Source organism: Macaca nemestrina, chromosome 3 (genome assembly GCF_043159975.1).
Source record: "Macaca nemestrina isolate mMacNem1 chromosome 3, mMacNem.hap1, whole genome shotgun sequence".
NCBI lineage: Eukaryota > Metazoa > Chordata > Mammalia > Primates > Cercopithecidae > Macaca > Macaca nemestrina.
In genome coordinates this window covers 13,634,998-13,657,290 of record NC_092127.1, presented here as the reverse complement: position 1 = coordinate 13,657,290, position 22,293 = coordinate 13,634,998, and the positions used below count along the sequence as shown (strand labels likewise).

The 22,293-nt window shown below is 33.6% G+C and overlaps 1 protein-coding gene across 7 annotated transcripts in view; it reads left to right on the top strand.

Moving 5' to 3' along the window:
- Nucleotides 1–22,293, top strand: part of LOC105466756 (WD repeat domain 17) — a 116,309-nt gene that overhangs the window by 52,431 nt on the left and 41,585 nt on the right. For all 7 annotated transcript variants that reach the window (XM_071092815.1, XM_071092813.1, XM_071092809.1 and 4 more), the window contains 7 exons: nt 1,151–1,334; nt 4,980–5,210; nt 10,176–10,427; nt 13,802–13,924; nt 16,302–16,486; nt 19,288–19,456; nt 21,683–21,774. In XM_071092815.1, the coding sequence (XP_070948916.1) occupies nt 1,151–1,334; nt 4,980–5,210; nt 10,176–10,427; nt 13,802–13,924; nt 16,302–16,486; nt 19,288–19,456; nt 21,683–21,774 (1,236 nt within the window). The remainder of the gene's footprint in view (nt 1–1,150; nt 1,335–4,979; nt 5,211–10,175; nt 10,428–13,801; nt 13,925–16,301; nt 16,487–19,287; nt 19,457–21,682; nt 21,775–22,293) is intronic.

The following is a 22,293-nucleotide window of genomic DNA, read 5'->3' as shown; positions in this document are numbered from 1 at the left end:
ACTAAAATACAAAAAACATTAGCCAGGCGCGGTGGCGGGCGCCTGTAGTCCCAGCTACTCAGGAGACTGAGGCAGCAGAATGGCGTGAACCCAGGAGGTGGAGCTTGCAGTGAGCTGAGATCACGCCACTGCACTCCAGCCTGGGCGACAGAATGAGACTCCGTCTCAAAAAAAAAAAAAAAAGGAGAATGAATAACCGTAAGCAAATCCGTGGATAGGGTGTTTAGAAGCCAAGGGAGCAGCAAGCAGAAGGCCATCAAGTGGAGGTGATTGGCCGTAAAAGAGAAACAAGAAGTTCAGAGGGATCAGGGAGGAACATGATTTCAAATTACTTTGGCTAAATAGCAGAGATTCGATCGTGTAGAGATTGGAAGGCTGCTTATCAGTTAGGATTTTATTGCAAGCATATGGCTTTAAAAAGTTTGATGTAATAAATACTTAATATCATAATGATTTTTAAAACTTAGAATAGCACTGTGAAAGGCTCATTATATGCTAAAGGGGAGAAAACTATAACAAAAGGACATAACAACATATTCCAAAACATGCTAAAAATGGTAGAGATTAATTCACTAATTAATGCAGTCTCATTTACAAAAGGAATAGGAAAAAGTAGGCTGTTTATTTTTTTCTATTTATATATAAAAACACAATATAATGTCCTGTCCAAAAAACAGTAAAATTAAAAGAGCGAATGACGTCATTGCTCTGGAAGCTTTGGACATCTTAATAGTGTAATAATGAGCAGTTGGCGTATTCAACCCAAATTTTCTTGATTCAAGTATAAGTGAAAAATTGCAGAAAAAATATTCCAAAACCAAGGGTTTTTCTTCTCATAAGTACATATAGTTATGGAAAATATAATAAAGCTCTGAATTATCATGCATATTTAAATGTGAAACATTTATTTTTACTTATATTTAAAATGGATGTGATTTATTCTCTCAGTTTTTAATGTTTTTTTTTTCAGCTGGTTGAATATTCCTGAATATACTTGAATATAGACCAAGGCTTGAAATGTGTTCATGTCTTTATTATTAGGTGAACTAATTTTCATGTATGTAGCTTTAGTTTTGTGTAACATGACTATTAATAGTGTATTATCTTAAAAAGGAGCACTAAAATATGTTATTTATATATTTTGTTTTAGTTGGATCGCCGTTATAATGAATTCAAACTTCATGCAATTATGTCTGAACATAAAAAAACAATCACAGCAATTTCTTGGTGTCCACATAATCCTGATCTGTTTGCAAGTGGCAGTACTGATAATTTAGTGATCATTTGGAATGTTGCAGAACAAAAAGTCATTGCTAAACTCGACAGTACAAAAGGTATAATTATAACTGGGATTTATTTTATGGAATAAAATATTTTTATTTCGACAAGCACTATCAATATTATTAGTTCAGCTTTTAAACTGGTATTTTCAAACTTCCTAATGGCAATCTGTATAAGAAATAAAGTTTACATAATGACTCGTGTCCATAGGTACAAAACTGAAACAAAATTTCATGAAATAATTATACTTACAACATATGATGAACTAAAAACCTAGTCAATACCAAATAATTTTATTAATGTTTAAATATAATGTAAGAATTTCCAAAATAAATATAAAATTAGTAATCAGAAAGATGTTCTTATTGAGACAAGTAAGAAGCCTTGGCTGTTCGTTACTCTAGTCCAACCTTTAAATTACAAAGAAAGTATTATGCATATATTTGATGCATTGTTGAGCTGGTTTCATGCCTTTGTTTTTAATTTGGTCAACGTAGAACGTCCTCATCACACAAATTGGGCTTTATGAATTGGAATAATAGCATTATACTCTTTGTACTTAGAATTGGGAACTTGTATTCAATCTTATCCCATCATAATGGTAAAGTTAAGTAATAATTATTCTGTGTTCAGTGTCACAATAATTAACTCTCTTTCTGAGCACCATATTTAGCTCAATTGATTATGGTTTTGAAAGCTACTGCTAGATATGTTTTTCAATTCCGCTTCTTCTCTAAAAAATAATTGTTATAAGTTTGAGGTATAAAACTGAGACATGAAAATCTCACTAACCTTGTTTTGTTCAAATTTCTTTATAATATTCTAAGGCAAAAATACTGGGAATTTATAGGCAATTATCCTTGAATTTGTTTCCATAATAATAAAACTTCTTTAGCTTTTAGACATATTCGATATATTTAGTTTATTGGTTTGTCTTTTCAAATTTAGGTAATTAAGAATGCTTAAAATATCAGTGTAATACTTAAATTTTATTACTCAACTGTTAAAGGTATTTGTCAAATGAAGTTAATTTTCAACTAGAAAAATACGGATCTCATTCCCAAGTTTACGTACCCTGTTTTTTCATTTTTACTTAGAACAACCAGTGTATTAGACAGTGAGTAATGTTTGCTCCAATCTCTGAACAAACATTGTAAAAAGTCAGCTATCCAGTGAGCTTCCATTAATGTAATTAACAGTTTTTCTTAAGGCTTTCCATGACAAAAAAAACCAAATTACTTTTGGCACAATACTTTGTGATATATAAACAATGATTGATAGCCTCAATCAAGACTTTTCATATCTCCCCATGTTTTCTAGTCATATCTGTTTGTCCGCCAATCACAAATTCTATAGGTTACTCTATTACTGTTTATATTGATCGATAATGCATTTCCAAGTACTTTAAATCCAACTTTGTGTGAGATTAATTTTAAATAACACAACAAATTTTTCTTGAAATTCTTTCCATCTTTTATGTGCCATAAACTAAAATGTTGCATGATATTATTGTTCTCATAAAGGTGTAACACAAAGTCAATGTTAGGTTATAACTGCGTATAATAAACATAAATTCTAAATGTTATGCAAAAGTAATGATTAATTTTATTACCTTCTAGTGTGTCCATGGTTTTATCATCAAACACTATATACATCACATCCATTCACAGGGGAAGATTTTATTTATTCATCAGCTATATGCACCATAGTTCTTTTGTTACTGGATATACAATTAAATAATACTTTCTAATTAACAGTCCCAGAATGATTAGATAATTGTGGAAAACTTTTGGCAAATTTTTCATCTTTTTCCTTTCTTTGAAAATTTTCAGCTATCAATATCTCCCTCATCCAAATATCTTCCTAATCTGAAGATTAAAAGCTTTGATATTTTATTTGCAAAAAAAAATTATGACTATTTTTGGTGATTTGCATCTTAAGTTAACACTTTTGAAATGTTTTAGGCTCATTTTTCTTTTTAGAATCCAGCTTAAGCAAAGTAGAAATTTGCATTAAGTGAACTTTTTTTTCAGCTTTCAGATACAGTTGTTGAATTTGATCTCACCTCTGTATTTTTACTTCTTCCTTTTGTTTCTAATAATCTAACAATCCATTTAAAGGAAAATACATATTAGTTTTTCCAAATGTAAAAATTGTCACCAACTTGAAAAAGTCATACTTTATATAACAGTGGATAATAATACCACTTACCTATCTCAGAATATTGTTAGGAGAATTAAATGGCAGCGCTCATTGAAAGTGCTTGTACATGTCACTATAAAAGTGTTTTCTATTATTATTTTGTGACACTTTTTCTGGTCCCTTCACTTTCCTTGCTGTCTTTCTCTAAATATATAGTCAGAGAGCCAGTATTCTGTTGACCTTCTTCTACTGTGCTGTGTGGTTTGATCCATACAGAGTACCTCATCTCTTTTTTGGGTAAATTCTACTTCTGTTAATGTATCCTAAAACCACATCAACATTTGTATTGGCTTTTTTCATGTATACATTCATTCATTCAGCAAATATTTATGGAGTCCTCATTGTGGATGAGGCCCTGAAGTAAGCATTAGGCTTTGTTTCTGCCTCTTGGAGAGCATAGACTGCTGACACAAACCGAACTTACTATCAGTCAGCGAATTTCGACTCTGTGTCTTTGTTCATATCATTTTCTCTTTCTGGGAAATACTGCTCATTCTATGTATTTAAACTCTACCCCTCCTTCCAGGTATAATTCAAATCTAATTTCTTTCTAGGACAGTAGCACAGTGGTTTCTAAACCTTTCTGCATATCAAAATCATTTGATGAAGCTTGTTAAAAATAAATTCCTTGGCTCAAACTCCACATGAACTGATATGTTATATTCCACTTCATGATTTTGATGCAGCCAGCTGGTATATCAGTGTTGGAAGATGCACAATCTCTCTCTCATAATACTTATTTTATATATGATTTATTTGATCACAATAGCAGGTATATTAACAATTAACTTTTATATTCCATCTTATCGATTAAAAGGTACCTTTACGTAAATGATTATATTTCCTTGACTTTCATGTGAAATAAATGGTCAGCTATTTTTATTGTTATCTCGATTTTATAGATGAGGAAACAGAAATTTAGAGAAATAAAATGACTTGTTTATCTGAGACAAGGCTTAGATTTGAATCTAAATTCCTGATAAGACATAGATTATAACATTAAGTCCATTGTTTTTAAATCCTTATAGTAGCATTTATCTTTTTATTCACGAATCCCTGTCTCCCTAACACATATTTAAAATTCTCTAAAGCAGGAATCTTATCCCACACTACCTTGTACACCTAGAATGCCTAGAGGTCTTATATACAAATACACAATAAGAATTTATTGCTCTAATCTTTAATATATAGTCTACTAAAATAAAGAAGTCTATAAATGTATTTGACTGTATGAAGCAAATGATCATGTCAGTAGTATTTCAACCTAACTAGATACATTTTCTTTCATCGTGGACTTTCCCTGCGTATGTTCCCTGCAGTCTTTGGGATGTCTTTATAAATCCAATTCCCAAGTAAGAAAGTAATGTGTCTTAAAAATAATAAACATGCTCTTGTATTTTCATTTGTTTTAGAAATGTAAACAGTGCAAGGAATATGTAATGGTATAATCTTATGCCATATCTCTTTATTATGTATCTGTATTTAATTTATTCCAGGGATCCCCGCCTCTCTTAGTTGGTGCTGGAATGAAGAGGATGCGGTGGCGTTTGTTTCCCACAGAGGCCCACTGTTCATTTGGACCATCTCAGGACCAGATAGTGGAGTGACTGCTCACAGAGATGCGCGTGGCTTCTGGTCTGATATCTGTATATTCAGATGGCATACAAACAAAAAGGGGAAAGTTGCGTTTGGTCATATTGATGGAAGTCTATCAATTTTTCATCCAGGTAAATAGTATGTTTTTCTTATATATAATTTTGTACTTGCTTGGTCTTTCCAGTGACCAGTCCCCATTTTGAATAAAGCCAAAAGTGACAAAATTTTAATTTTGATATTATTGTTAAAATGTTATCCAGTATTGTACTGAGTCTAAATATACATTTGATGTAAAATGTATATATATTATAATACGTTCAACACAGCTGTGAATATTTCACTTGGAATTAACTAAATCAGTCATTTTTCCCAATTTGTATTTTTAATCAATTCTTTATTTCTGTATATTTACTAAAAGCAACCTGAATGAACAAGGACATACAACTAGAGGATATGATGGCTTACTAATACTAAATATTTTCCCATTCGCTTGTAAAAATACCATTCTGATGCCACGGCTCCTTGGCAGAGGCTTGAAACTGGCATGAAAGAAAAATGATAACCCTTTGAACCCCTATTAGTTAATTGATTTGGCTTAATGAAAGGGTCTGAGAAATTAGTTTATGTTCTTACATAACTAATTTACAAAAGTAAGATTGAAAAATCAAAAATTACCTGAATTGTTTGCTTTCCCCTCAAAAATAAGTATTTTTAACATTTGGGAAAATGCTTTTAACCATTTGATATCACTGTTGATGGATGTGACTTCTGGCTGGCTAGATGGATGAATGAAAGTGCTTTCTCAGGAACACGATAACTACTTTCACAAAACAAATTACATTTAATTTGTGTGAAATTAATGTAAAAAAGAAATCGAAATTGAACAAATGAAATTGTGAAATTTAAACAAATCTTTCTTCAGTAAATAATGTTTCTAAAGTTAAAAAGGATTGTGTAAAACCCTGAAACATTGGGGCCGTTATATTCTGAATACATTTTAAACAGGGTCTATTTTTACCTTTTAAAGAAAGATAAAAATAAATGTTCATATACTTCTTCCCCAGCTTCTATCTCAGCTCTTTGTCCCTGTCCTCTGTTGTTCCTTCTGGTTGTACCAGGTTTTCATGGGGACAGTTTCACTGATTTGTTGGAGATTAGGATGAGGAGGGATCAATGACTGGTGCTGCTTCTGGATTTGTTGTACCAGGTACCTGCACTGCAACTTACCTGTTCCATCCTTGCACTGGAAGCCGATTCTGTTTTATAGTCGGTGGTTAAGGCTCATAGTTAGGCAATATAATTCCTAGCTTGCTTTGTTTTGATCTGGTGAATACCACTTCTTTCTCTGTAACCTTTATTTCCAGCAGTCTTCCTTAGACTCAGGAATGCAGTCTATAATAAACATGGCCGTATGCTGTGTGGTTCCTCCTCTTACCTCTCTGGGTTATGTAACCAAATCTCATTAGTGATATTCCTCCACTTCTTCCCTGGCCTGCACCCAAAGATTTCATCAGGGTTGTGACACTTTCTTTTCAAGCTAGATCTGAAGAAGATGTGAGCAGTGTGTTTTTATTTTATTCTAAATTGCACTCTAGATATTTTTTATATTTTATGATTTGTCATTTTTACCCTCTTGTCACTGAACTAAGGTTGTCTTTTTCTTGCTTTATTATTATTAGGCATCTTTGAACGTTTCAAGCCATAGGACATTGAGACTTTTTATTGTGTATCTAAAATATAAAACATTGAGACAGTGCATGTTTATTTTGACATAGAAAGAACAGGAAAGAAAAAAGGCTACTTTTGTTTTCTCTCTCTTAGATTTAGAAGATAGAATGTTTAATATTTGAACAATCTGAGCTATGTGCCTTCCAGAAGAGACCATTGTTTTTCAATAACCCCATCTTCCAGTTGTTAAACCAAGTGAAACCATCTGTACCTAAGTCAGCGTGTGTTATTTTTCTGTTCCACCCATGAATTAGTTTACTAGGGCTGATGTAAGAAAACGATAACCAACAGGATAGATTAGAACAACATAAATTTTATTATCTCACAATTCTTGAGACCAGAAGTATAAAATAAGGTGTCAAGAGGGCCGTGCTCCCCCTGAAGGCACTAAGGAAGAATCTGTTCCAGGCCTGTCTCCTGGCTCCTTGTTCCTTGGCGTGTGGCAGTATAACTGCAGTCTTCACGTGGCACGTGGCATCCCTGCTGTGTGCGTGCATGTCTCTGTGACAAAACTTTCCCTTTTATAAAGACATAGTCATGCTGGATTAGGCTCTACCCTAAGGGCCTCATCTTAACTTTATCATCTGCGAAGGCCCTCATTCCAAATAAGATCCCATTGGCAGGTACTGGGAATTAGGACTTTAACGCCTTTTTTGAGGGAGCACAGTTCAATCCGTAACAACCCAGTACAGACTTGTTAACCTCATTTATTCTGCAGGATTTATTTAGCAATTAATATGCACAAAACATTACAAGAGGTACAATCCTGATAGGTATTTTCCATTTGCATATACATGAGCTAATGGATCATGAAGGAATCACTGCCTTTTAATTCTAACACTACATTCTGGATTGTGAGTTGGAAACTGTTAGCATTAATACCAGTATAGCTAGGCTTCTTACTGCTCATGAGTTGTTAACCTTATCTTCTTAATGACTTACCAGCACCACAGATGGCTCTATCCCTGTGTTACAACATAAGATTTCTGTCCTCCAGGTTCTTGCAGGAACCTATGACCTCAACATCTCTGTTGTCTAGTCCTTCTCAGAAGAAACAATAAATATTCACGGAGAACTGGCCACAATAATGTAGTTCATCATTTTAAATCAGTAATTTTTAAACTATGCTTTGTATGTTTGTATACTTGTGTGTGTATTGAGGGTAGGAGGGCTTCATAGATGATCCAGCTGAGCTTTAAGCCTTCTTCTCACTTTCAGCCTGAAAAGCACCATGCTATCCTGTATTACTTACTGGATTTTCTTGTAAACTTTCTCATGTGAACAGAAGATTCCAGGGCAAAAAAAAATTGGAAAACCGCTTTAGCTATCTCAAATGTATTCTTAGGCCACGTTCATCAGAGGACCTTTTAAAAAATCTTTATTATAATCATGTTTAAATTGAATTGATTTTAGTATTACTCCATGAATGTGCCTTAATGAAATTTGCCTTGTTTTATTTTAGGAATATTGTTGATGACACTGTCTCTATGTAACTGTTACTTAGTGGAAAAAACAGACTCAGTTTCTCCTGCTGCACTCTCACAACACACGTCTGACACTAGATGTGTGAGAGGCTTTCTCCACACATGAAGCTAGTGGTCACCTCTACAGCAGACACTTGCTGTGTGTCCTCCAATTCAATTCCGACATTATCTACCTGGAGATAGAGTCACATCACACACACTCAGGGATCAGTCCCCATGACTGTCCCCTCTTATGCCAGTTGTAAGCCCCGGCTTATTTTGCCTGTGCTTCTGAATGACTGGCTATAAATTGAGGTTCCCATGGCCCCCTCCTTGGATTTGATTAGTTTGCTAGAGTAGCTCACAAAACTCAAGGAAACACTTCCTTACCTTATTATAAAGAATATTACAAGGATACAAATGAAAAGATGAAAAGGGCAAGGCATATGGGAAAGAAAATGGGGCTTCCTTGCTATCTCCAGGCATGCAGCCCTCCAGGAGCCTCCACGTGCTCAGCTTTCTGGAAGCTCCCAAATTCTGCTTCTTTTGGGTTTTTATAGAAGCTCTATTACATAGGCATATTGATTAAAACGTTGGCCCTTGGCGATCAGCCTAACATTCAGTCTCTCTTCCTTCCCTGGACATTGGGAGATGAGGTTGAAGGTCCCAACTCTCTAATCAAGCCTTGGTCTTTCCGGTGACCAGTCCCCATTGTGAAGCCACCTAGTGGCCACCAGCTTCCTAGTCAACTCATTAGCGTACAAAAAGACACTGTAGAGATTCCAAGGATTTTAGGAGTTGTAATGCCAGGCAACAGGGATGAAAACCAAACATTTATTTCACGATATCATAGTCTCCCTTTTAGAAACACACAGGAGACATGTTTTTCTGGCCTCAATTCTGTAATTATGGGATTGCAGCAAGATTGTATTATCTTTCAATTGTGCTTTTTAAAAGTAAACGCTTCCTTTATGATACTCAGGACTAATTGGTACTTTCTGTTAAGGCTGTAGTCTCTTTAACTGTTGCTTCACTGCCTCTCTTGAGAATGAGAGGACTCGCCCAGTGGATTCCCATGTGGTACCTCAGCAGAATTATTATTTTTTCCATATTTCCAGTTGTGTACATAAATTACAAGGAACAATAAGTTTGTTTGGTGATCCTTTGCTTTATTTAATTAGACTTGTTTTAACTCCGTATCTTTCTGGCTTCCCTATTTGTACCAGTAGTCGGGTGTGAATTATAATTGTGGCAGATGGTAAGATGAATGAGAAAGGAATAACAGTAAATATTAAGATGCCGTTTAAAATGTGCACCACTATTCTAAACATTTTAATCAAATTCATTTAGTCATTTTTTAAAACTCTGTGAGATAAGTATTGTTATATTCTCCATTATTTAAAAAAAAAAAAAAAACTGAGGCACAGGGAGATTAAGTATCTGGTCTGAGGCAGCAAAGCTAGTAAGAAACAGAAGTAGGATTGGACCCAGGCAGTCAGCCAGCTCTGATATTTCTCCTTTTAAATCACTGTATGATATTCTTCATTTCAATAAGCATTTTCCCTATTTCTGTGCTGCTGTAACCCAGTGAAATTTGTAATTGTGGACTAGATCTGAGTATATTATTTATCTGTATATTTTCTTACCGCTTTTCGGTAACAAATGGGAGACACGTTCAAGGCACGAGAAATTGCCAAAGCAGAGTATTGAGTCTGACTTTCATCAGTAGGACAAACAAATTTTTTCTGCATTCACATGTCAGTTATGCCTTCTGCATATAAATACCACGTTTGTATTTTCAATACCCTCAGAGATAGATATTGTACAAGGAAAAAGTTAACATCATCCAAATTATTGATCTTTTTTGCAAGTTTTTTGGAAATAATTATCTCTACATTTTAATAGGTAATAAAAATCAGAAACATGTTCTGAGACCTGAATCCCTTGAAGGGACAGACGAAGAGGATCCCGTTACAGCCTTGGAGTGGGACCCACTGTCTACCGACTATCTTCTAGTGGTTAATTTGCATTCCGGAATTCGCCTCGTAGATTCTGAATCGCTTTCTTGCATAACCACATTTAATCTTCCCAGTGCAGCAGCTTCTGTGCAGTGCTTAGCCTGGGTTCCCAGTGCTCCGGGGATGTTTGTAACTGGAGGTAAGCTAATGCCCATCCCGCAGAGTTTTAAATATGTGTGTGTATTCTTTCACTGAATTTAGGAAATTGTCCTTTATAGGTTGATTTTGTGGAAAATTTATTAATAGCTCAATTATTATCATTCATTGTAAATTGCTAGTGTACTTTTATTTATATTGTGTGTCATTGATGATAAATAAAATGAAATGACAAATATAAATGAAACTTAAGGTCCACTCTGCCAGGTTTCTGGAAATACCTTGGAATATATTATATATGTGCACACATGTGAGCATGTCTGTGTATGTGCAAAAGACAAAGACAGTTCAATTTCAGGCATAGTAGGATGACAGTGAAGGTGCCGACCAGAAAAACAATTACCTGATCAGAGCTTTATTAGCTTCACTGTCTTAGTCCATTTTGTGTTGCTATAACTGAATACCACAGAATATTCTGCTGTAACAGAATACCACAAGCTGAGTAATCTATAAACCACAAAAGGTTTATAGTAATCTAAACTATAAGCTAGATTAGTTTAAGGCTAATCTAAGGAGGCTGGGGTGCCCAAGAGCATGACACAGGCATCTGGGGAGGAACTTCGTGCTGCTGAAAGCAAGAGAGGGCAAGAGCATGAAAGCAAGAGGAGAACTAGCTCGCTTTTATAACAAAGCCACTCTCACAATAAATAACCCACTCCTACACTGTCTATAGTAATCCATTCATAAGAGTAAAGCCCACATGACCTAATTGCCTCAGATTAGACCCTATCTCCTAACAATGTTGCGTTGGGGATTAAGTTTATAACACAGAATTTGTGGGAGGCATTCAAACTCTAGCACTCACTGATCCATGGGTTGAATGGATACTCCTTCATGGTTTCCTAGTCATGAGAGAATTAGCAAAGCTAAGTCGTGATAGGGGATGGGAAGATGGGGGAATTGAGGAATATTAATTAGAAACTAAATGACTCTCTGCTTTTACCATTTAATTGTGTTCAGAGAGAGAGACCTCTGGAAAAACAGAGAATGTTCAGCTCCCATATAAATACTTCCCATATTTGCTTAGTGTAAAATAATAGACAAAGACTCTTTATCGTCTCAAAATTTTAAATTCTTTACTTCTTTAACACTTAACATAATACTGATGCCACCCTGTATCTTTGGGTTCTGCATCCGTGAATTGAACCAACTGTGAATGATAAATGTTAGGGGAAAAAATTCCACAAAATTTCAAGAAGCAAAACCTGACTTTGCAGTGTGACAAGTACTACGTTGAATCCATGTGAATCATGTGATGTGTAGGCATTGGATTAGGTATAGCAGGCGATATGGCTTAACTGTGTCTCCACCAAAGATCTTATCTTGAATTGTCATTGCCATAATCCCCAACTGTCAAGGCCTGACCCAGGTGGAGCTAATTGGATCATGGGGGCGACAGTTTCCCCTATACTGTTCTCGTGATAATGAGTGAGTCTCACGAGATCTGGTGGTTTTATAAGTGTCTGGCATTTCTCCTGTTTGCCCTCACTCCATTCCACTGCCCTGTGAAGAAGGTGCCTGCTTCTCCTTTGCCTTCCACCATGATTGTAAGTTTCCTGAGGCCTCCCCAGCCATGCAGAACTGTGAGTCAATTAAACCTCTTTTCTTTATAAATTATCCAGTCTTGGGTATTTCTTTATAGCAGTGTGAGAGCAGACTAATACAGTAAATAATCTGGAAATGATGTGAAGTATATGAGAAAACATGCATAGGTTATGTGCAAATATTATGCCACTTTGTGTAAGAGACTTGAGCATTCATGGATTTTGTTATCCATGGGAGGTCCTGGAACCAATCTCCCATGGATAACAAGGGGCAACTGTACATGAAAGCAGATGGATTCTTAATTTATATATCTTAATTGCCTTTAACTTTTCAGGATATAATTAATAATAGGCATGGAATTTTTTTTTTTTTTTTTTAAAGACAGTGTCTTGTTCTGTCATGCAGGCTGGAGTGCAGTGGTGCAATCTTGGCTCACTGCAACCTCCACCTCTGGGTTCAAGTGATTCTCCTGCTTCAGCCTCCCAAGTAGCTGAGATTGCACTGTGGCACATGCTACCACACCTGGCTAATTTTTCTACTTTTAGTAGAGACGGAGTTTTACCATGTTGGCCAGGCTGGTCTCAAACTCCTAACCTCAAGTGATGCACCCGCCTCAGCCTCCCAAAGTGCTGGAGTTACAGGCATGAACCATCATGCCCAGCCCAATAGGCATAGAAATTTTTAATGTCTATTATTACTATTACTGAAATATCCTTCACATATGAAATTCACCATTTTTAAAGCATGCAGTTCAGTGGTTTCTAGTATATTCACAAAGCTGTGCAATTATTACCACCGTCTAATTAAAAAACATGTCATTATTCCCCCAGCCAACCCTGTACTCATCAGCAGTTACTCTCCATTACTGCCTCGCCGAAGTCCCTGATACACACATGTGCAAACATAAACTGCTCATTACTTTCTGTCTCTGTGGCCTTGCTTCTTCTGGACATTTCATGTAAATGGAACCATTCAATCTGTTGCCTTTTGATTCTGGCTTCTTTCACTTAACGTAAAGTTTTCAAGGTTCATCCATGTTATAGCATGTATCAGTACTTCATTCCTTTTTATGGCTGAATAATATGTCATTATATGGATATAGCAGGTTTTGTTTATCCATTCATCTGTTGATAGACATATATATTGTTTCCACCTTTTTGCTGTTATAGATAATGATGCTATGAACATGTGTGTACAAGTTTTGGTGTGGACTTTTGCTTATTATTCTGTTGAGTGTTTGTCAAGGAGAGGAATTGCTGAGCCATATAGTAATTCTATATTTAATCATTTGTGGAACTGCCAGACTCTTCTCCAAAGCAGTAATTAAGGTGGGAATTTTGGAAGAAAGGAGACTGTCTGATTGGTCTTCAGGTATATCTGACAGTCCTTAATGGCTGAAAGTGGACAGTGGAGCAGTTTATAAACATTTCAAAGGTAGAAGGATTGATTATTTAAGGTTAGAAATCGAGGGTTTTCTGTGGCTGGCTATTTCCTAGAACAAGTGTGTGTCAATAGGGTCTTTTTTTGTGGTTGAGTTATTATAATGATCTTTATTGGAGGAAGTTGCCAAGACAGGCAGTTTCTAACCCTATAAAAGGTTTTGGAGCAAAAAAGTAGTGAAACATGCCAAAAATTTAAAGGTTAAATAGTATTTCAGCTTTTGGTTGTACTACTGTATGGTATTGTTATTCAAAGGATGTCAATAATTAGTCCTAAAATATTTCCAGTTGAAATTTTGTTATGCTTTTATGTCTAGGCATTTTAGTTTCATACAAAATTTGTTAAAATATGCTTTTTCCCTGATCTGACTAGATTCTCAAGTGGGTGTTTTACGCATTTGGAATGTTTCAAGAACAACACCTATTGATAACCTTAAGTTAAAGAAAACAGGATTTCACTGCTTACATGTACTTAATTCTCCTCCAAGAAAAAAGTGTAAGTAAAAATGTTATCAAAATTTTAATTTTTAAAAAATATTGTATTTTCTATCAAATAAAATGATATAGTGATATATCAAATACTATATGCCACTGAAAAGCAATTTTTTAAAAAAGGCTTTGATAATATATGTGCTCAAGGAACCATCAAAGCTACACAAGATCTAATATTACTAAATTGAAAATATTTAGAGTCAAGTTACATTTTTTAATGCTACTAAATAAGAATATTTAGATAATTTCAGATTACATGGAAAAGATGAATCAATGATATTGATGAAAATAAGTTAGAAATATTAAGAGTGATAGGATTAAATAGATTATCTGAACTGAATTTATGTTTTAAACATGGCCCGTTTAAAATCTGTACAGTTTATAACAAAAACAACCTAAATATTCAAATTATAGGATCTAGTATACATATTACATGTTTGAATACCAGTTGTCACTGGATTAGTAGTTAGTATTATGGATCTTCTGTATCTTCTTTATTTCTGTTCATATTTTCTGTATCATTCATTGCCTCTATAATTAAGAAAAAATATAATGCACTTAATTTATAAAAAGAAAACAACTGGAAATTTGGGGGAGGTTTAGAATTAGAACTTTTTTCAAATATCAGGGAAAAGTAATAGACTTCCAGTTATGTCTGTCACGATTGCTCTGTGTGGTTGGTAGCATTCCCGTTTTGTATAATATACCATAAAAAATATGGGGTAGGGAGTTCAGTGATGAAAAATTTACAGTGATTGTTTCCTTCTGACTCTATCTTTATAAAATACTAAGTAATTAACAATGGCTATTCAAAGTAATGTTATTTTGGTGTCTAATTGGTAGGCAATGGCAAGTAGTAGAAAATCTCTGTATTTGAACCTATACCCCTTGTACAAAATTGTGAAGTACCTAATAAATCTAGAGCCTGGAAGCTAAGAGAGTCTAGAAATATTAGGACTAGAGAAGTAATATGCTGGATGCTGGCTCACTGTTTCGGGATCTTGCAGTTTTTCTGTCATTGTTAGTTCCTTTGTTTAGAAACTTTGAACTGCCATGTCATGGAATGTCTGATATGCCAGATTCTTTTCTTTCACATTTTTTCCTTACTACAAAAGTAGCCCATGTCCATTAGACAAAATCAGAAAATATGAAGAATAACATACCAGTCTTGTCATTTTCGAGCAATTCTTTTCAGATTACCTCTTGTTTGACTTCTAGGTTTTTCCCTCAATTTTTTAATATAACAGAAAGTATGGAAAAAGAACAATTGTGAAAATGAAATTTTAAAAAGTAAACATACTGAATTCTGAAAAGCATGATTTACAAATAGACTGGTGCATAAAAGTTGTCTAACCCACCTATAATGTCAATTAATTAAAGTGTTAGAAAAACCAATGATGGATTATATTAATTTTTAACCAAAATATCAACAAAATTTAGTGAACCAAATTCATTGCTACCAAATGCCTCTTTCGTCATTTGTGGTTCATTCTAGTTTGGACTTTCTTTGATTCTCAGATTCTGAGAAATGAATGTTATCCAGAATAAATGAACTAAGAAAAATTGTATTGTATTTTAATTTTTAAAATACTGAGAAATATTTTCCATATTCCAGTGTATAATTTAATAGTAGATTGGTCTCATAATTTACTGTAGGGTCATTATTTTGTATTATGTTTACGAGAAAATATTTCCATTCACATTCGAAGGAAAAGCTTTTTGGAAGAAGACAAAATATGGGATAAATAATATATAAAAATAAATACAGTGATATTTATGTAATTGAAAGTAGGAGAAATCCAAGTCTATGAACAGTAAAAAGAAAAAAACAAAAAAAACACCTAGGAAGAAGAAAGAAAATTGAGATGCCAATGCAGGTCAGATAGTGTTGTGATTCTTATTTTGTGCTAAATTAAAATGAACTATCCATAATCTCAAAAAATTATTTTCTCTGGCTTGGAAATTATTGGCAGAGAGTTACTTGTTTTAAAAGAAAAAATTATATGCATATATGTTTGTGTGTGTGGAAGGAGGGAATAAGTTATTATGGCAGGATTTTGAAAGAAGTTTATAATTCAGAAACAATCATGCTGCGCTTTAATTTATGGGGTGATAAGAAACCACATATTCACAACAGATTGTGATCCCTCAACACGCTAATTTTCGTCTCTTGGCACCATCTGTACTTTAAAATAATATCCAATTTTGTGTTGTATTTTTTGGCAATCCCAAAGAAGTGCTCATGTGGTGGAAAATATGATCATTGCCTAAAGGGTTTACTGGTACAGATTCTGGAATTTTTTTTTTTTTAATGAAGAATCTTTCTAAATTAAGTTCTGTGGTTTTATTCCATAAGAATGTTTTCTTTCCTTCTATTTTAGTTTCAGTCCAATCTCCAACCAAAAACCATTATACATCCTCAACAAGTGAAGCAGTTCCACCCCCAACTTTGACACAGAATCAAGCGTTTTCTCTTCCTCCTGGTCATGCAGTGTGTTGTTTCTTGGATGGTGGAGTTGGACTTTATGATATGGGAGCTAAGAAGTGGGATTTTCTTAGAGACTTGGTATGTATTTAGTCATTTCTTTATTATACATAACACTTTTTTGTGTAAACCCATGATCTTTACTTCTACCTGTATCTTAATATTATTTGAAATTATTTTTGTAAGTAATAATATATTAGAAATTTATTGTAGCTGGTTGAAACATTTTAGAAAATGCATAGAATGATGATAAAACTACTAAAATAATTTTTAACCACTATAATTTTAAAATCTTAATGTCTACTTATATTTTATGTACAATGGAAAATTACATAGCTGTAGTATATTTTGGAAGCAAAACGAGAATAGAATGTCCTTTCAAGAGAAAAGACAAGTTGATCTCTGCCAGTTACTCAAAGCCTTATTGTTCCCATTCGTTAATTGAGTAAGGTTGGATTATGTTTTCTAAGATTTGTTTCTATTGTTGAATCGTTATGATACTTAAGCGATTCCATGAATTCTGTTTTTATGATAATTAAGCCCCTATATAAGATAAAATACAACCTTCTCGAGATCCCACATTTTTGTCTGGTTGTGTTCGGTGGTACAGCCCTACTACCTAATATAGTGTCTGCCACACAGCAAGACTATTAAATTTTGTTGAATGAATGAATGAAGACATGCAATGATACATATTGTGTTGTAATTAATATTTGTCAAAAACCATCGTCTTTAATTTTCCCTACTTTAGAGTTTCTAAAAATGCCCCTGTCTTTTTCCACTGGTTTGAATTAGACTAATCTGGACATTTAAGAAACTTTTAAATGCTAATTATTTTCTTTTGATCTTAGAAAAAAAATCTAGAATTGTAATTGTCCTTGTAACTGAAGGGAGAGAAAGAATCAGTAATATTGTATCTTTTCAAGACTTCTCTTTTAATTTTATCCTCAAATGAAAAATTGATTTATAGCAAAAATATTTTAAAACTAATCTGTAGCTTAATTATTTTTAAATTTTCATTTTGTAGATATTCATTTGAGGATGATATAATTTTCTTTTTACTTTAACTTTTCTTTTTATATAAACTGTTTCCTAGTGTGGTAAACTTTTTGTGTACTTCAAATTACCGTTTATTTTCAAAAAAATTTATGAAAGGGAAGGGAGAGAAATGTAAGAATACACTTAAATCTATAAAAAGTTACGTAAGCAGAAGAGAAGTCATGCAATCTAAATTCAATAAATTTTCTATGACACTTCATATTAAAAGTATATTTTACTTAAAATCTGTTCATTTATAATTCTAATAAATGCTGAATACTAAATACTAAAAGCTGCTTGATTATAAATTATCTCAGTTGCTTTTCTCACTTTAAATTGTGTGCCAGTCAGGAGGCAGTCATTTTTTCCTTATAGTTTCAGTTTTCTTAACATAGACCCAAATTTGAAATTTCTCAGAGTATCACCAGAAGAAACAACTCTGAACTGCTGTATGTATAAAGCATCTCCAAAGATTCCAGATTACATAGGATAAGAAATATATTATTAATATTTTTTAAAATCTTACATAATTTTAAAAATCTTACTAATAAACATTCCAAAAGGTGTACTTCCATGTGAATATTTGCTTCATTAAAATTAAGAAAAATGCCACAACATTTTCCTTTTCTTACCCACCTTCCTCTTGGTAAGAAGAAAACACGGAAGAAACATTTACAATTTCGTTCTTGCTATGTGAATTTTCATATTTCAAAAAATAAAAATGTAAGGCTTAGCAGTGAAATAACATTTAAAACTGCATGTAAGTCCCTGCCTTGATTATGTTCCTAACATTGGAAATGACCACGTGGGACAGCTGCAGCCAGGTGAACCAGTGACTCTAACAACATTTTTCCTTCTTGCTAACCCTTGAGATTTTTCTTTCCTTTACCTCCACCTAAAGGAGAAACTTTACAGTACTTTTGTAGTTTCCTAACGGTTGTGATTTGTGGTATTAATGGAAGTACAGAGTTTTAAGAACTTTCTTCTCTACCCTTATTCTATTAGTTGAGGACTAGCAAACCCTGTCTTTGTACTTCAACTCCGTCTCTAGATCCCAAATGTTAGTTTCGTTTGCTTAAAGAAGAAATTTCTATTCCCATTCCCCAGCATTAGAATAGTTGTAATTCCGGCTATTTATGTTGGTCTCTTAATGGATTTTCCCAAAGGCCCACAGTAGTTAAGCACTACTTTACTGGTATATGTTTACGTGCATCTGCATATACCACTTTATATTCTTGTGGGTGTTTGGGATCCAAATCACTGTGTAATGGGAACAAGTATTCAGGTTCCAAAGAATAGACTTAGAAAATTTTGGAACAAGGCTCATTAAAAATTGGACTTATGCCTGATTCTTTTGTTTCTGCTAAAATTATGAGGTGCTTTAGGAGCATTCGTATAAAAAAGGAATATTTGCATTAAATGACTTTTAGTTTGAGTTTCATCTTGGTCTTCTATTATAGTGCCCGATGACATATGGTAACTATTAAGTTAATTGCTTTATAGATTTCTAGCATAGCATTCTGTAAGTTTAATAAAAATAGAAAATATCTTTTGCACTGAATTGAAATTGAAAAGTGAGACTTCTGAACATCTTTGAGTTTAGTTGCTGATTTGGGGAACCATGGTTGACTAAAATCTAGGTCTGTACAAAATAATACAGTCATGGCACAGAGAAAATTCAGTCACCATAGTGATTCCAGTTTTCTGTTTTTCTTGCCTATATATTTTTGCATTAATATTTGGAAAACCATACCACATGTGTCGATTTGAGTATACATTGTGGTTCGTCTATTAGTAATGTGAAGTTTTCTCAATAATTATGACTCTTTATGCCATATTCCTAGGGACATGTGGAAACTATCTTTGACTGCAAATTCAAGCCTGATGATCCTAATCTTTTAGCAACAGCTTCCTTTGATGGCACTATAAAAGTCTGGGATATAAATACATTAACAGCAGTGTACACATCCCCGGGTAATGAAGGTGTTATTTATTCCCTTTCTTGGGCTCCAGGTAAGAGATATTTTATTGAAATTGGGAGTGCAATGAAATGGCTTTTTAAAGTTTTATATTCATCTGAGTTACTTTCTTCCTCTTGATCTCATCTTGTTCTAAATGAATGTAGAGCAAGTTAGTGTGAACGTATTTGTTGATTCTCTTTTTGTGAGGTTTAAGAAGAGTCTTTCTTCAGAGGCACTTTGATTCCTGGTGTCCTCTATATAACAAGTCATACAGAAAAACCACAGTAAATCAGGATTATCTTCACCCATCTAATATTAGTTGTATTTCTATGGCTACGCCTTTAAAAGTATAATACAATTTACATGATAGAAGTTTTCTGGAAAATTTTAATGTAAATCCTGTTTATGGTTATATATCAAGTAAGTTCACTTGTAACCGTGTAATTCTATATTAAGTTCACCTTTGAAATATTGAAGAAATTGTATGCCATAATAAGATCTTATCTCTGATCTTAGATGCCACCTTATACCTTGCTGTACATATAGAGGAGAGACGGCCTATGAAACCTCTGACATTGTCTCCCAAAACATTACTTTCCCATAGCAAATAATTTCACACACCTAAATGAATTTTTCACTTTTAAAGTATATGTAATGGTTTACTTATTTAGCCTAATAGTAATATATTAATTCAGTAACTAAATGCAATGTGGATATAGCTCATCCTTATTTTTAAAATTATTTCTTCATACACAAGGATTCTTAACTTTCAATATGTGGGCCTCCAAGGGTTTTATATTTCATCAGAGAGCTTGGGAATTGCTTAGAAATTTATGAATAATTTTTTTGTGTGTGTATATATGCCTATATCTGTCAAAGAGTGTCACAGTACTCAGATTTTCAGAGTTTCATGATACAAGAAAGGTTAAGGACCACTGCTTTATGTATCCTTCCTCTCCTACAATGAGGAGAATTATAGAAAAAGGTTTTACTTACAACTCTTAATGACAATGTTTGACCTTTAAGCAGAACATAACTGAGCCTGTTATCTTGATTATTGCAGTATGCACCTCCACAGTGGGTTACCTTGGCTAGCAATATAGGAATTGCACCAGCCAGTGCAGTCACCTTGCACTAGAGCTCTTATTAGCTGAATACTCTTCATCCTACAAAAGTATTTATCTGAAACATAAAACATAAATAAAACTTCTGACTGTAAAAACTATTGTTTCAAATCATAACACAGAAGATCTAATCTGACTTATAGCATTCTTTCGCTCTCTACATTGAGAATTTGCAGCAAGAAAGTAAAAATGTTAGAAAATGGAAATTCTGTCATTTTCTGTTATGTGATTACTGGTGAATCATGACTTTGAGGTAAATGGGGATAGTATTTAAAAGATCCATGAGGGTTGACAAGGATGGAAATAGAGTAGGATATAGATAATTATATAATTTCCTCTGTATCTTAGTGTAGATAGAAGACGAAAAGAAAAGAAAAGCAAATAAATTTTGAAACATATCCCCAATAATTTAAGAACCCCAAAAGGAGAGCAGAATAAAAATGTTGGAAATATGATGAGAACATTTTAGTGTGTATAATCGTTTATCAGAAAGTAGTTTCTCCATATTTTTATTCCTAGATTGCAGATGACAGCCGCTGCTTTCTTCTGATGGAGAAAACCTCTTCTTTCACTGACTTGCAAAAGGCACTTATTTAAGTCCTTGACCATTCACTTAGCAGTAGTTTTATTTTCACAAATATTTTTTATTTCTTAAACACGGAAAGCATTGTTTATGTTTTTATGGAGAAACTGTATTTTTCATGTGATCTGTTCGTAGAAATACTTTCATAACCATTAAAATACTACTAATCATGGAAATATGAATACAACTGAATATATGACAATATTGAGGAATTACTGTTAATCTCCATGAGAGTCTGGTCTTGGTCAATGAAGAAGTCCCTGTCTTTTAGACATGCGTACTGAAGAGTTTTAAGAATGAAATAATACGATGTCAGAGATTTACTCCAGAGAACTTCAGCAGATGCTATAGACAGAACAAGATTGGCCATATTTTGATAATTGTTGAAGCTGCATAATGGATACATTAATTGTATTATTTTATCTGTATTTTATGCATTTAATAATTTCCAAAAAAATTAAAGAATTAGTTTGCAAATCTCAATTCTTACATTTTCACAAGTTATGTTTTTTAAAAAGAATTACATTTGTGGGAGACATTTAGTATAATGTCTAACAAATTGTTTCCTAAGGTGGTTTAAATTGTATTGCTGGGGGAACTTCCCGAAATGGTGCTTTTATTTGGAATGTTCAAAAGGGCAAAATTATACAACGATTTAATGAGGTAAGATTTATTTATTGCTACTGAATAATATAATGTTTTATACCATTTTGTATTTTGTAAATATTTTTATTTCGTAATATAACACTTAATAATCAGGTGGTATGTATGTTCTCTCAATTAGAAGAAAATCCTAAAGGATGCTCACATACTAAAATGAATTCTGAAAATTGTAGCTGAGTCACCTAAAGTTGCATTAGAGAGTCAAAGGAATTTGGGGTCATCTTCCACAAAATCTAGGCAAATACTAAATAATAGGAAGAAGACTAAACTCAGAGCAAGTCGCAAATTATAGTCCTGGTTCTGTTATTAATTAGCTCTCGACATAAGAGGAATCATTTTATTGCCCTAAACCTGTTTCTTCACCTAAAAAATGATGAAGGTGGATTATATAGTTTCTTAGATTTCCTACCAGTTTTCAAATTCTATTTTTCCATGAAGAGCCTTAAAACCTGCTCACTTACATTTGTAGCATCACAGATTTTATTTCTCCTTTGGCTTGGAGTTATATTGTCATCCTAT